Below are 16,542 nucleotides of genomic sequence, written 5' to 3' on the forward strand. Positions count from 1 at the left end.
CACTGTCTCCTCACACATGCAAAACAGGGCTTCTCTCTCTAGACCACACACGCTCTCTCTCTCTCTCTCTCTCTCTCTCTCTCTCCCCCTCACACACACACACTATGTACACCATATACACCATATGTATATATAATATATCTATGTACCGCGTATGGATTTCAATCATACTTGGAGCCTTTTCACGTATGAGTATGATACGAATATTGGCGTTTGAGTATGACACGAATGAGACGTATGGCTAGAACTATGCTCTATAGTGAATCTTTGTATTGAACTCACTGTAACACAATGAGGATAGTACATGCTACATGGGTTGGACCTATTGTAATTTCTAAATGTAAATCTTTGAAGTTGAATAAAGTGTTCAACTATGGATATGCAAAATGTTAGAGAAACATAAATTTATTACATTCATTATGTATATAGTGGTATAAAAATGGATATAATACATAGCATTATTAGTCATCAGAAAATTTGTATGGTTTATTAAAATGATGTAGACGCACATATTTAAATTGATGGCCTTTAGATTTTTCTTCGACGTTGTTTACTGATTTTCATTACTACCATATCTCTTAAATTATATCTTGTATGAATTGAGATGCCCATGAAGAGAATAACGCTCAGCCACAACCGAGTTTGAAACACTCAATGGAAGAAATAACAAAGAAATGGAGATTAATGCACTTCTACATTCAATAGAGAGGACACAAGACGTTTACGTGGAAAACCCTAATAGGGAAAAACTACGGGAGCCTATAGACTCCATCAATCACTATAAGAGAAAGGGGGTACAATAGGGGACTCAGATGCAACGACCTCGAGCTCTATGTCTTCCGCATTCCGCTAACATCCGCATTCCAACTAGGTAAGTGCTTGTATCCTAAGCCGGTTTCTGTTGACCAATTCAGAGTCCATCATCTTCTTCTCTGACTCTGTGAGAACTTGTGCAAAATATTGTTCAGCCACAACTTAGTCTTAAATCACTCAATGGAGAATCAAAACACAAAAACGGGCAGATGGGGATGAAATGCATGTCACAAACAACAATGGAGGACACAAGATGTTTTACGTGGAAAACCCTAATCGGGAAAAACCACGGGAGCCTAGAGACTCCGAACTACCACTATATGAGAGGAAATACAAAGATGAAGATCTTAGAAGTAACGACCTTGACATCTCCCTTCGCCAAAAAGCGGTTACAACAGAGAATGCTTGCAACTTCTCTCTAACTCTCTCTCTCTCTCTTTGTCACTCCTTTTTCAACAGTTACACACAATGTCATACGACTTCTACGTTATCTCTATGCAATATGGTTACCCTAGCTCATATTTATACTTATATGACCTTAGGCCTATTTACAAATATAGTCTTTGTATGCTTATCTCAACATATTTACACATATGTCCTTCAATCTCGTTTACTCCGGATCCATCCGGACTCACTCAATCCGGTTTCCGGATCCCTTCCGAATCCGGTTCTTTTGATTTGGTCTTGTCGATCCACATCCGAATCCTATCCGGAGGGACCAAAATCCCAACAGTCTCCCAGTCGGTAATGGTCTTGTCTTCCATAAAAGACTATGTCACGGCTCTGGAAAACCTTTCTGTCAACCAGGTCCCACACTCGGTAACCAAACTCATCATCACCGTATCCAAGAAATATGCATGGCCGGAACTTTGGATCCAACTTTGCTCTCTTGTCCTTTGCTACATGCACGTAAGCGAGACACCCGAACAACGTCAAATGCTGGTAAGACACATCCTTACCGGTCCATACTCTTCGTGGTGTGTCTCCGTCCAAGGGTGCTGAGGGTGATCTATTTATCACATAGGTCACTATCATCAATGTATTAGCCCAAAACGTCTTGGACAACTTGGCATGTGCAAGAATGCTCTGGACTCTCGTCAAGTATGCATCAGGTACAATGTGTTGATCTTTTGGGCTCGGGCCCCGATCAAGCTTCCTTTGCTGAATTTCATGATGTCATTCCGGATGCTACCTATGTAGCCTTCATCGTCTAGTTGTTCGGCTGATATTAGGTTCAAATGAACGTCCGGAACATGTCGGACATCCTTCAACAACAACTTGCATCTTGTTGATGTCGTCAATAACACATCTCCTATGCCGACAATTTGGCATGATCCTTCATTCCCCATCCATACACAACCATGACCTTTGGCTTTGTAGGATGAGAAGCCCTTCCGGTCGGGGGACAGATGAAATGACGCTTCAGAGTTGACCACCCACGTCATTTCATCGCTAACAAGATGTAGCTCATTCTCCTCACTAATGAGTAGCAGTTCTTCCTCGCTCATCGCGATTGCTGACATCCCTCTTCGATCAAGATATTTCTGGTCTGAATCCTACTTCGGATTGGTGTTGACGGCCCTTTTCTCCTTCCGGAAGTGTCAGCAGTTCTTCTAGAAGTGTCTTGGCTTCCCACGGTAGAAGCACGTGGGTCTCCCCCTTGACTTCGACCTTGTCCCCGATTTGTCCCGATTTTGGCGACTCCGGTTCAGGTTTCTCCCTCGTTGTGTGTCGGACTCGGTTACCAAGGCTTTTGAGTCAAAGATCACTTCCTTATCTTTTCGACGCGCCTCTTCATCTAGCAAGCTTGACTTTACTCTTGCTAGCAACAACTGCTTTCCTTCTGGCCTGACGTTGCCCACAGTGACAACTAGTGTCCCCAGCTATCCGCGAGGGACCCAAGCAATAGCAATGCAAGTACCTCATCGGCCAGAGGTACTTCCAATGAGGTGGCTTGGTTTATGAGCCCCTGGAAGGCATTCATGTGCTTCACCATACTGGAGCCGTCTTGATATCTGAGTCTCACCAGCTTCCGAAAAATTGAGACTCAATTTACGACATGCTTATTCTAGAACATGATACCTATCTTCTCCCAGAGTTCATGAGCCTTGCTTTCTTTGTTGAAGTTGTTGTACAGGTTCATGTCGATGAAGCATAGTATGTACGCCGCCGTCTTCATGTGCATCACCTCCCATGTCGTGGCATTGATCTTGTTCAGTCTCTTGTCCCCGAACTGTACCGGCAACCAGAGATCTTTACCCACCAGTATGTCCCTAATCTTCGACTTCCACATTGGGTCGTCGGAGCCAGTGAGCTTGAACATGCTTCCAAATGACTCTTTTATTTTCTTCAAGGTTAAGAACCTTTGCTCTGATACCAGTATGAAGAGAATAGCATTCGGCCACAACCGAGTCTGAAACACTCAATGGAAGAAATAACAAAGAAATGGAGATCAATGCACTTCTACATTCAATCGAGAGGACACAAGATGTTTACGTGGAAAATCCTAATAGGGAAAAACCGTAAAGCCCACAGACTCCAACAATCACTATAAGAGAAAGGGGGTACAATAGGGGACTCAGAGGCAATGACCTCGAGCTGTATGTCTTTGCCAATCGGTGATTACAACAGAAACTCGTTTTGTCTCTCTCCCTTCCTCTCTCTCTCTCTCTCTCTCTCTCTCTCTCTATGTGTGTGTGTGTGTGTGTGTGTGTGTGTGTGTGTGTGTGTGTGTGTGTGTATATACAACAAAATGATAATAACAAAACTAACTCACTAACTAATTAATGTTAGGGAAAAGTACCAGGATACCCCTGGAAGTTCATCTATTTACCAAAATGCCCCTGAAAGTTCCAAATTTACCAAACTATCCCTATGTCCAAAAAATTACACTTTATAAAATAATTATACATTCAAATCTTGCACCAATTAGAGCTCATAATACAATGAGTAATAACCAGTTTACTAACACTTGCACCAAACTCTCCATTTTTTTTATACTGGCTATTTCCCTCTCAAATAAATTTATCAATACTGGATTGATCTCTTTTTTTCTCAAAATATTCATGTTAGTTTGAGACATGGGTCTGATCACATTTTACTTGTGTTGTAGAAATGTGATCATATCACTAGTATTGTGTTTCAAAATCACTTCTCCTATGGGTAACTTACATCGAAGCTCTTTGCTAACGCTGAGACAAAGCTATTAGTTTCACATACTTTTTGTTCAAGTCTAATAATATCCATAAATCATCGCAATACCACAATGATACCAGACTTGATCACCACATATTTGACGTAGTAAACTAACATTTGGTTTCTAATATAGTCAACCACAAGATTGAGTAACATGATTGCAGGCCCCACGCACAGTTCGCACGACATAATTGATTTGACATGATACACTAACATGATTGTTGGGTACATAGACAAGTTTCAAGGATTAGTTGTCTGTATTATTATCCTTGGCGTTATGCACATTATAGATCATTGTAGCACCTTGCATACACACATATCAGTTGGGTCCATAGACAAGATTAAAAAATGAGATGTTTGTATTATTATCCTTGGCATTATGCACATTATAGGTCATTGTAGCAACTTGCATATACACATATGTTGTTTTCAATGGTTCACTTTAAGTGTGCTAATTGGATGTCAACGACTTGTTCTTTACACCCCAAAAGGTTTTCTTTCCTGTTCTTTTTATTATGAAATATCCGTAGTCAACTACCTCTCCTTTTTCGCTTTCTCATGATCCTATCCTCTACGCTACAAGGAAAAATGCTCGATTTTGGTCCCCGAAGTTACATGTCCCACATCTTGTGTACCCACCTACCTACTTATTAACTAAATCTTTATCTATGATTCGGTAACTAGATAGGTAGACTTTAGGGAATAATCCTATTTATCCTTCAAACTGGGTGTCTACGACAAAGTATAACCTGGTGACGTTCCTTCCCAAAGCTCTGTTCGAACAATTCAGGGGAGTTGCAAACCTCTATTTCCACTTCACCGTTGTACTGTCTGTCACCCTTGACTTTTCTTGGATGCCACCACCAAAATGTGTTCACATCAATACATAAGAACTAATAGGTGTATAAAAAGAGGAATGGATGGTACTTTGATCATCTACAAGAAATTTATCAGTTTACAAGAAGAAAAAGAGGAAGAAATTATCAGTTCAGAAGAAGTAGAAGAAGAAGAAATCAGTTTAGAAGTAGTAGTCGTTTAAGAGATGGGTGAGATTCATATCAACAAAGAAATCTGCCTTACAATCCAACCCAATTGGGCTATTGTGCATCCACATGAACCCATCCCTCCGAACCATACAAACCACTCCATTGGGAAACTTGACCAATCCAAATGGTGGAAAGAAATCATAACAAAGATCACGAATATCACGAATGTGTCAATCTATGCACATAACTATGATCGGTGTTGTGATCAGACATTGATCGGTCCACAAAAAGGGTTGCACTAACAAGTTGGGCCCACTAAAAAAAAAACTTCACATCTCAAATAAAAAGGTATAAAAGAATCGATTAATTAGAATCGAAGTTCTTCCTATGGGAAATGGCTCCTCACATATTGCTAATCATGTAGGGAATTCCACACATTTGCATTCTTATCTCTCTCTCTCTCTCTCTCTCCCTCCTTATCATACATAGTATATAGATTTTCTTATCATCTGAGAGTAGGATTAAGTCATAGAGATGCATAAAAAGAGGGCTAGTACTACTTGATCTAATTCTATAACAAAGTAGTCAAACTTAGTGCCCCATAGAAGAACAAGAACAAGAACAAGACGAGATGGGTACGAATATCAGATTCAACACTGCAATTCCAAAACATGAACCTGCTCATCAGCTCATCTTAACCAAAGATGAATGGAGAGACTATATGAAGGAGACAATCAATGTGCATGTTGATGATGAACCTGTGTTGAAGGAAAGTTGGATGATTTTGAAGCCTCCCCAAACATTGTTGGAAGTGAGGCCAGAGTCATATTACCCTAAATTAGTTACCATCGGTCCATTCTATCAAAATCGTGAGCCTTCCCCCGTTAATAAATTTAAGGCACTTTGTGTGAAGAAATTCATGAAAAGACATTGGATATCAGGTGTGGAAGACCTTATACAATATCTCACCCCTCCTAAACAGGATGGACTTAGCCGCATCTATAATCTCAACCTCCCCCAATCTGACTTTGAGTGGCTCCAACTTCTGGTCACTGTAGATACCATCTTCATTCATGAATTCTTGCTGTTTCTGTCGACATCCCAACCTATGGAAAGTGTCTGCCGCTACTTTGCCATTTTCTACAATTCCGACCTTACACTCGGCCCGCGAATAGTGAGGGACTTGCTGTTGATAGGCAACCAAATTCCCATGTCATCTCTAAAGAAGATTTCTTACAATCGAGACTTCTCATTGGATGTTCTGGAGGAAACCATGAGGAAATTTATTGCCCACTGTAATCCATTCTTCTCTAGCGAAGTTGCACGGAGTGGATTTTTAGCATTTCTCGCATCGAGAAACATAAAATTGATCAATACTTGCGACCATCTACTTGATTCCCTCTACTATGCGTGCACTGTCAAAGAAGAAGAATCTTCGAGACAAACTAATCCCAAAGAATCCACAAAAAAATCTGTTTTCTCATGTTTCTCTTTACTGAGGAATATGCAGGTGTGCAAAAAGACCAAGAAACTAGAAACTCACAAAAACGAATATGTTCGCCTCCCAACAGCATCTCAACTCTCGAAAGCCGGCATCTCATTCAAGGCTTGTGAAGGTAACATATCAGTGATGAAGTATGACAAGAGGAAACTTAAGATCCATCTTCCGCGCCTTGTCTTGTTTGACAGCACAGGGGATGTGCTGAGGAACCTCATTGCACATAACATAATGTCTAAGAAAGGAGATGAGTTTTTGATGTATGCGAACATCATGGACATGCTTATCGACACGCCAAAGGATCTCGCGATCCTGAAAAAGGCCAAAGTCATGGAGAATCATATGGGGAACGACGAGAGGTTTGTCGATATGTGGAACAGCATGTGCATCAATGTGCCCTATAATCACAAATCCCAAAGATGGGAAGAGATGATCCAGGATATAGTGACCCACCATTCCTCCCGTAGCCGCCGCTGGTATGCAGAGTTTCGTAAAAAATTCTTTTCTCGGCCATGGTTAACGATATCATTAATTGCAGCATTTCTACTCCTCTCGGCTTCAATATTGCAGGCAACCTATTCGGGCATAGGTTATTACAAACCCAAAAATTAACCTTACCTCAAACTATAGGGCAAAAATATAGAAGCTCAACACAATCAAGTATTTATTGAGCTTTGTTTATTCAATTGGTATTTCAGTTTGATTAACGTATATAAAATATAATCCAGATTGGCTTATGAAATTGTGGAAGATTATGTACTTACAATGAATCGTTTTCATGGTTCATCTTGTTATTCATGTATTAATGGAAATAGATCATGTGGGAGTTAAATCTAAATAATTGTGGCAATGAAGTACTGAAGCACAATTTCTTCTTCTTCTTCTTCTTCTTCTTCTTCTTCTTCTTCTTCTTCTTCTTCTTCTTCTTCTTCTTCTTCCTGATCCCAGGTTCATCAAATTACCTGGATGTTGGACACGATGGCAAAGAAATTGATTATAGAATGTCCAAATCAACCTGAATGGCATTATTAGTTGAGTCTCATGAACGTACTTGTTACAATAACAAATCATTTCAGCCAAACCCATTTAGTTTATCTTTCATATCTCCCGTTTCAATAACTGATTGATTATCAGAATATCCCTCCACCAAACTGCAATATTTATTGATCGATGATGGATTTGAAGGATTAGTTAAAACCCCGACATTGGCACTATCCACAAGCATTGATTTTGGAGACCTAATTCTGACCAAAGTTTACATATGTTGTAGAAGCATGATCACATTACTATGATCTGTATGGTATTTCACAAATGTGTGTTATGGTCATTGTTGTATTTACTGTCATTAACGGGCCCAGCATATGATGTACAAAAAGGGAGGCACAAGCAAGTTGGGCTGAAAAGCTCCTCATCACTTTTTAAGGGTAAGAAAAAAAAGCATTCGATCAGACCTTGAGTATATAATTTTTCACATCTAAATCGACACATGTTACCTAATCATGTTAAGGTCAAGTTCTCAAAATCCTACTTTTTATACTGAGATATTAATACATTAACTTGATCATATTTTCATATCTTCAAATATATTTCTTACACATGATATCAATGGAGGCAATATTAGGCATAATGCATGAAGACTTGTGAACAACTAACAACTTGAGTGTACAAAAAAATATTGTACGTTGAAAAAGCTCATAAATCGTGTGATTTCTCATTTGATTTATCTCAATCATTGGTCATCTATAACTCTAGAGTTGAATATTCCTTTCTTCTTTCACATGATAGTCGAGCTTCTTGAATAACATCTTTAGTTGGTTTTGGTGATATCCATTTAGACTCAAGGTTGGAAAGTTTTCTTTATTGCCGACAACATGTTTTGGTGAGATTCATGAAGACTCAAGGGTAGAAGTTTTTCGTATTGATGTTAACATGTTTTTGTGGGATCCAAGATGACCCAAGTGTGGAAATGTTTTTATATTGATGTCAACATGCTTTGGTCCAATCCACGAAGACCCGAGGGTGGAAGGTTTTATATATTGATGTCAACACATTTTGGTGGGATCCAATAAGAGTCAAGGGCTACAATGTCAACACATTTTGGTGGTATCCAAGAAGAGTCAAGGGTGAAAGTTTTTCCCCATATTGATGTCAACACTTTTTTATGGGATTCAAGAAGACCGGAGGGTGGAAAGTTTTTTATGTTATTGTTAGTATAATTTGGTGGGATACAAGAAGACTCAAGGGTGAGAAGTTTTTTATATTATTGTTGGCATGTTCCTGTTTCTCATTAATTTAGTGTGCACATTTAGATTAGGACATTGCAGCTATTGACACCGTCCTCTCATTTCACGAATATTGACTTCTTCCACAAATTCTAGCTTTTCACGAGGAATTATTGAGCATGGAAAACCAAATTTGGCTACATCTCAATTCTTGCTTTTTCTGTATTTATATTAACATGTTTTGGTGGGATAGAAGAAGACTCAAGGGTGGAGAGTTTTCTATATTAATGATAGCATATTCTTGTTTCTCGTCAATTTGATATTTAGTGTGCACATTTAGATTAGGACATCGTGACGACTATGATGAGACTAGAAATTCTAACAACGTTGAAAAACGTTAAATGTTGAGCAACATTATCAAAGTACCGCCTTTATTCACCATATAAGGAACTTTTGATATTCCGACAAATTATTATCGCTGTCATATATACGAAGTTACCTTATGATGTTACATAAGGTCTTCATAATTTTAGTTTGCTCCTACATTTCCCTTTAAAAGACAGATAAACATGTTTGTTATTTACCATCCCTGTTGCTTAAGGGTAAATTCTGATTCATTGCAATCTGCACATTATGAATACATATGAGTACATGCAATAATTAGAATTCAATAGCATGAAATTTACATATATTCAACTTATTGTTCTTGATGTAATGAATATTACCTTTGAAGATACACAAAATCGATATATATACGATGGAAAATTTCTATCCAATGTTTGGAAAACAATAATATACCCATCTAGTAGGCATACAATATAGGAAAATTGCCTTCATTCTGGGCTCCATACATATGCTCCAGATTCTCATTCTTGTATCTCTCTCTTTCAGATTTCATAGATAAATAGATAGATAGACTTTATCATTGTGTAAGGGCATGAACTCGTAGTTGTATAAAAAGAGGAATGATACTTTGATCTTCTCCAAGAAAGTATCAGTTTAGAAGTAGTAGTAGCAGTTGCTGTTTAAGAGATGGCTGAGAATATCAACAAGGAAACCAGACTTACAATCCAACCCAATGGGGTTGTGCATCCACATGAACCCATCCATACTAGCCATACAAACTACTCCATTCGGCAACTTGGCCAAGCCAAATGGATAGAAGCAATGACAACAAAGATCAATAATATTTCTACTGTTGCTGTTGAACCTACATCCAATTTGGAAAGCTTCAAGGAAGATTTGAAGATTCTTATGCCTCCCGATACATTCTTCAACACAAACAAAAACTCATATTGCCCTGGAAAACTGACCATCGGACCTTTGTATGCAAATCTTACGATCAATTCAAATTTTGATGAGACTAAGGCACTATGTGTGAAGAAATTCATGGAAAGACATGGGAAATCAGATGTGAGAGAGCTCGTAAAACACCTTGTTCCTGGGCCTGATGATCTCAACAACCATTATTCAAACCTCGCCCACGATTGCATTGAGGCATTCCAACTTCTGGTCACTATCGATACCATCTTCATTCATGAGTTCTTGCTCTTTTTTAGCACCAGATATTCAAATTCCCAAGATAAGGAACACTACTATTTACCCAATTTCTTCAACAACAAAGTTAAATGCAACCAAGACCCTACTATAAGTACTGACTACTTATACAATTTCTACAACAATGACCTCACATACAAGCAAGTATGGAGGGACTTGTTCTTGATGGGCAACCAAATTCCAATGTCATTTCTGATGAAGATTGCAGAGTTTCCAAACACACCCGACATAAAAAGCAGAGAACTCCAGAAAGCATTGGTTGATATAGTTATGACAAACACTCCATTCTCCATGGCCCTCCCAAAGAATGCTCAAATTCATGGCAATCATCTACTTGATTGCCAATATGTTCTGGTCACACAAGGATTACAAGAGTCTAGTAGTTTACTGAAACGAAAAGATACATGGCCGACAAATCAAGGAGCTGGCGGGCTAAAATCTAAACATCGTGATCGCCTGCCAACAGCATCTCAACTCTCGACAGTCGGCATCCAGTTCAAGCCATGCAAAGGTAACATATCGGTGATGAATTATGACAAGAGAAAACTTCAGCTCGATCTTCCACGGCTTGTCGTGTATGAAGGCACGGAGGATGTGCTGAGGAACCTCCTTGCTCATGAACAAACCTCCAAAGGCGGACGTGAGTTTACTATGTATGCTGTCATCATGGACTCGCTCATAGACACATCAGAGGATCTAGCAATCTTGACTAAGGCACGGGTGATAGACAACCACCTCGGGGACGATGAGAGGTTGGTCAAGATGTGGAACAATTTGCGCACCAACATCCCGATTCCAACCTGCGAAAGCTGGGACGGCATGATAGAAGATGTAATGCACCATTATCAGAGTCGTTGGCGTCCTGTGTATGTGGAGTTTCATGAAAAGTATTTTTCTCGCCCATGGTTGACAGCATCAGTCCTTGCCGCGATCCTACTCCTTGTCTTTACATTATTGCAGACGGTCTACACGATCTTAGGCTATTACTAGTGGAACCTCTATATGAATCCTAAATAAGGAAGCTCAAACACAATCAAGTGAATGAGGTTTCTCTTCTTGATTCATTTTCGGGACCTCATTTGACTTTATTACTTTATTTGTGTCTATTTGATTTCTAACCATGTGAGCTTTTATCATCGTGGAAAATTATCCTAAGAATCTTTGTGCTTACAAATAAGAACATGGTGAGACATGGCATTGTATTTACGACACCTTGATTGGTGCTTAATCCAGTAATTATTTGTTACAAGGATTGTTAATGGGATTTAAGTGACATTTGTAATAATAATAACATGATTGGTGTTTCACGCACTATTGAGTAATTATTTGTTACAAGGATTGTTAATGGGTTTTAAGTGACACTTATAATATTAACTCATAATAGGTATCTTCATGTTTCTCAAACCTAGATAAAAAGTCTTCTTGAAAGTACCTCCTGTGTATAGTTATGCTAAATTACCCATGAGAACGTTGTGTTTAAAATCCTAATTCCCTAATATGAATATGGAACTTCAGAGACAATGGTAAGGAAGATTGATTATAGAATGTCCAAAGCAACCTCACAATTTATTAGTGAGTTTGTTGACTAAATGTGTATCTACTTAAATCCATTAATAGGACGCAAAAAGTAGTCTTAGTGGACCCCATGACCTAGCCTTCCCTTCACGGATGCCACTTGCACATACTTTTTGTAAAATCTCATCCATCGGTCATTAATAATAACAGCAAATTGATAATAACTTTACCATTTCATCATCATCTCTTGATAGACTCACTTGATCATGACATATTTGCTATTGCAACATATCCAATAGTTTTAATATCCCTTGACTTGAGGTTGCCTATCGTGATTGTTGGTTCTATGCACATCCCTCTACCTAGCTACATCTACCTACTCGGCTGCAAAAGCTCATCATCATGGAAAAAGACGCTTGACTCCCAAATCAAGTAGCTCACCTACCACTTGCTCACCAAAAGAGATTCCACATATTTGCATTCTTATCTCCGCCCAATGTTGGGCGAATTCCTACGCACAATGTTAACCATGCCGTCTAGGGATGGACTTTGCCAGACTGATGTGGGGGAGGCTAGGAAGTGGTTCTAGCTGGAGTTTTTAAAATATTTAGTCTAATCTAGCTGGTTCACATTCTTCAAACTAGCTATTTTAGCCTCATTTGACCTACACTATAGGAAAAGTTAACATTAAAAAGAAGTAGAAGTTTAGAAAAAGAAAATAAATCTTTAGTCGCCCCTTCTTTCGTTCTCTACATTTATTTGATAAAAGGAAAATTGAATGTCACTAAATAGATTTATGGCTCAAAATCTCCCAAGACTCTTCCCATGTAATATCCCAAAATTAGGCCCAGAAACTTTGTTGGGTCTAACCGTTTCCAATGGTCATATACTTTGAATACTACTAGCTAACAAATACTTATTCGCACATTTGAAGATCTATCTGTCATTCTAGCATCAACCATAAGTCTCTTCTAACAAAATTCTTCACACCACTTGTACAAATGTTCGCATAGATAATCGACATCATTAATGGGTTGATCTTCCCAGAGGTGATATTTAAGGTCAAAACGTTTGCCCAACACTCATCCTCTCTGTCCATTATAATCTCTACTAATAGAAAGTTGGAGGTATGGATTGTATTATCATCTCTAAATCTACATTTCCATATTGATATATCTTCTTCTAAGGGCAAGAACTCATAGAAGTGTGAAAACTTGAGGCGAGGTACTTGACCTACATGAAAGTATCAAGTCAGTGTCCATAGAAATAGAAGAAGTTTAAGATATGGGTGACAATACCAACAAGGAAATCAATCCTACACTTCAAACAGATATGGCCGAGCTTACCTCTTCTAGCCATACAACCTCCCAGTTGGACAACTTCATCAACCAACTTCATCAAAGATGAATGGAGATGTTGCATGAAGGAAATCATCGATAATGCTTGTAGAATTGCACGTGACAGAACTTGGATAATTTCAAAGCCTCCCCAAGCATTCTGCAATACAAAGCCAATATCATATTATCATCAAGTGCTAACCATCCACCCATTGTGTCAAAGGCTAGAGAGTTTCCCTCATAATTGTAATCCATTATGTGTGAAGAGATTCATGGAAAGTCATGGGATATCCGATGTGATAGAGCCCATGCAACACCTCCTCCCTTACCTGCATGGCCTTAGCAACAACTATTTTGGCCTCCCCCGATACAGCTTGGATTCACTCCAACTTCAGTTCGCTGCCGATACCATCTTCATTCATGAATTCTTGCTCTGTGTAAGGAATGATTGCAAGTGCCAACATAAGAAACGTGGGCTACATATACATTTTCTAGTTCAACAATGACTTCACATACAACCAAGTATAGAGGGACTTGACTTTGCTAGGCAACCAAATTTCCATGTCATTTCGAATGAAGATTTCAGAGTTCCCAAAAGAACCCGACTTCCCATCGGGTAATCCAAAATTTTCCATGATCACTACCATTCTTGTCACATACAATCCATTCTTCAGGAGCCAACTTAATGCAAACTATTGGGTGCCAAACAGAAATTTTCTCAATTGCAAGCATCCACTCGATTCACTCTATTTTTCCTGCACAAAAAACATTCCTGCAAGAATCTAGGAAACGATCTGTTTCTAAAGAATCCGCAAGCAAATCTGTTAGTCCATGTTTCTCTATCCCTTACACATGGACAGGGTGCAAGTCATAGAGAACCACCAGAGGACCGACATGTGCATCAATGCCAAAGATCGGTCGACATGACCCATTGGCTTGTTTAGTATATGGAGTGTCTGCGCACAAACTATTTTTTCTCGGCCATGGCTATGGATTTCGATCCTTGCGGCGTCTCTACTGCTCTGTATTGGCATTATTGCAGACAATCCACACAATCTTAGGTTGCTACCGAAAGCCCTAAATTAGGATTACCTTAAACCCCTGGAGAAAAAAATAAAGAAGTTCAAGAGTTAAAAGCTTTGTTTAATGCATTTGGGCTATATTTTTTTTAGGGCCATATGTGAACTTCATAAGTTTGGAGGATGTAGTAGTAGATTTAAGTCACAAGTTGTATAATATTCTCTTCATTCTCAACATTTTGATGTTTGGAGCTTCTGAAGTCGTAACATTAATAAAAAGATGAGACGAAAGATCCTGAAAACCTTCAAAAACATTAGCTATTGGGCCACAATGTAAATGGATCGCCTTTATGCACCACATAATCATGTGCTTCTCAGGTTCTCACAATTCCATGTTGTCATATATGAAATGTTACCTCATATGGTATGTTACATAAGAACTTGCACTTTTAAACTTATATTTACAAGCTTAAATCAATGGTGTTGATGTTGTATTTGCTATAAAAACTCCTCACAATTTTAGTTTTAGGTCACCTAAAGTAATTGTTTGCTTCTTAACAATGTCTTTATGACATTGAAAACTTTTACTCAACACTTGGAATGAAAATGATTCTATTGCCCTTTAAAAGCAAGGTTAATATGATTATGTTCATTGGTTGCCATAAAAATTATGGCTATTTTCACATTAGTGAATGGTTCGAGAGAAAACTTATAGTCATTGCAATGCATATATGCTTTTATGGCCCCTTCATTATAAAAGCTCTTCGTGCTTTTAGTTTGTGATCATGCACTAATAGTTTCCTCCTACACCATTTGTATTTATAACATTTTCATTTCTCATTTTTTTCATAACACTCCATCAACCCTAGTAAGGAATATGGCTTCCACCCCCTATAAATGGTCTAAATTCATCCTCACTAGGGGAACCCCATATATAAGCCTAGCACACCAACCTATCACATCCAAGGTAAGCTTATCAAAAGGCCCAAATGCAAAAAGTCGTAACACGATGTCGTGATATGGGAAATGCATAGGAGGAATTAAGTTAAATCAAGGATATGGAAAAGGTTGAGTGGTAGATCGAGGGTGTAATAAGACAGGTACATTGTGAGTTGGAGTTTACTACAACAAAAAGGTTTAGCTCAATAGGTAAAAGCATGTGCTATGAGTGGGAGGCCAGATGTTCAAGTGGAACCATAGAAGATTAAGTGGATAAATTAATGTGATTGTAAACATCATGATAATCTTTTTGCTAAAATCAAACCAAAAGGAAAGGTAGGCCATGCAAGTAAAAAGAAGACAAGTGTGGATCACGCAAAAATAAAAAATAAAAACACCCACTTTTATTTGGGAGAGAGCCTCTTAAATCCTATATAAGTTTGAATTAGGGAGGGAAACAAAGTTAGAGATGAGAAAGTGTTGCCGAAATCTAAAAAGAGAAAGTTGGTGATCTTATCCTTTCTGTTTATTCCCGTCTTCTTCCTATCTTTCTTCTATTGCTTGTTCACTCCATGTAACAAAACCAAGAGATTTTCTCGTTGTATTTCCACCCTCATAAACTTATTCATGATTACAAAAAATGAATATAATATACTTTTCTCTTGTTTGTGTAAATCATTGTTTGAGTATCTAGTACAAAAGCTTCCCCATGAGGATCGTATTGGGATGTTCGGCTTAGAATTCCGAGCTCGGGAGATAGTGTTATGCGAACTTTGCACATGTACATGTTTAATTTCGTGAAAACACAAACAAAAATAACAGCTCATGAATTGAAAGCCAAGTGTTTGAGCATATATGTGATCGAGTCATGAACAATTCAACAATCCTAGATCATTATGAAAAGAATCTCAACATAGATCTCAAAATAAGCAAAATGAGAACTACAAGTGGTCTAGCTACCTAATGGAAATTCCTTGTGATGAAATGTTGGGAAACAGGTCCCTCCGGATGGGAAGGGAGAAGTACAGTGCCGATGAACGAACTCGGCCGAGGCCGAAACCGGATGAGGAGTACCCAGCTACGGAGAGCCGGATGGTGCAGGCCCGGTATGAACCGGATGAGGAGTACCCGGCTACGGAGAGCCGGATGGTGCAGGCCCGGTATGAACCGGATGAGGAGACATATTCGTAAATATGTTTCTGAGAGCCTATCGAGGCTACATTCGTAAATAGCCGAAAAGTCATATTAGTATAAATATGACTTAGGGCAAACTTTTAGTTATAGTAGTTGCCATTCTTCCTTGTTGGTGCAAGAAGAAGAGAGAGTGCGTAACTGTACAGAGAGAGAGAGAGAGAGAGACGAGGTCGTTGCCTCTGTTGTAACCGCCGCCTGTGGCGAAGATTTGTGAGCACGAGGTCGGTGCCTCAGTGAACTCACTGTTGTATATTCCTACATAGTGAC

At 38.8% G+C, this 16,542-nt stretch overlaps 2 protein-coding genes across 2 annotated transcripts; both read left to right on the plus strand.

Moving 5' to 3' along the window:
* Positions 1-5,470: 5,470 nt before the first annotated feature.
* On the plus strand, positions 5,471-7,414 carry LOC147865880 (putative UPF0481 protein At3g02645). The gene has a single exon (XM_087316212.1). The coding sequence runs from the start codon at positions 5,626-5,628 to the stop codon at positions 7,102-7,104; it is 1,479 nt and encodes a 492-aa protein (XP_087172338.1). The 5' UTR covers positions 5,471-5,625; the 3' UTR covers positions 7,105-7,414.
* Positions 7,415-9,676: 2,262 nt separating this feature from the next.
* Positions 9,677-11,354, plus strand: LOC147865881 (UPF0481 protein At3g47200-like). Its single transcript, XM_087316211.1, has one exon. It carries the CDS (start codon positions 9,747-9,749, stop codon positions 11,259-11,261), a length of 1,515 nt encoding a protein of 504 aa, XP_087172337.1. The 5' UTR covers positions 9,677-9,746; the 3' UTR covers positions 11,262-11,354.
* Positions 11,355-16,542: the final 5,188 nt, after the last annotated feature.

The sequence above is a fragment of the Azolla caroliniana genome, unplaced genomic scaffold, assembly GCF_043228905.1.
Source record: "Azolla caroliniana isolate FFs.n. ecotype wild unplaced genomic scaffold, voAzoCaro1.0.p SCAF_3, whole genome shotgun sequence".
In the NCBI taxonomy this organism is placed as follows: domain Eukaryota; kingdom Viridiplantae; phylum Streptophyta; class Polypodiopsida; order Salviniales; family Salviniaceae; genus Azolla; species Azolla caroliniana.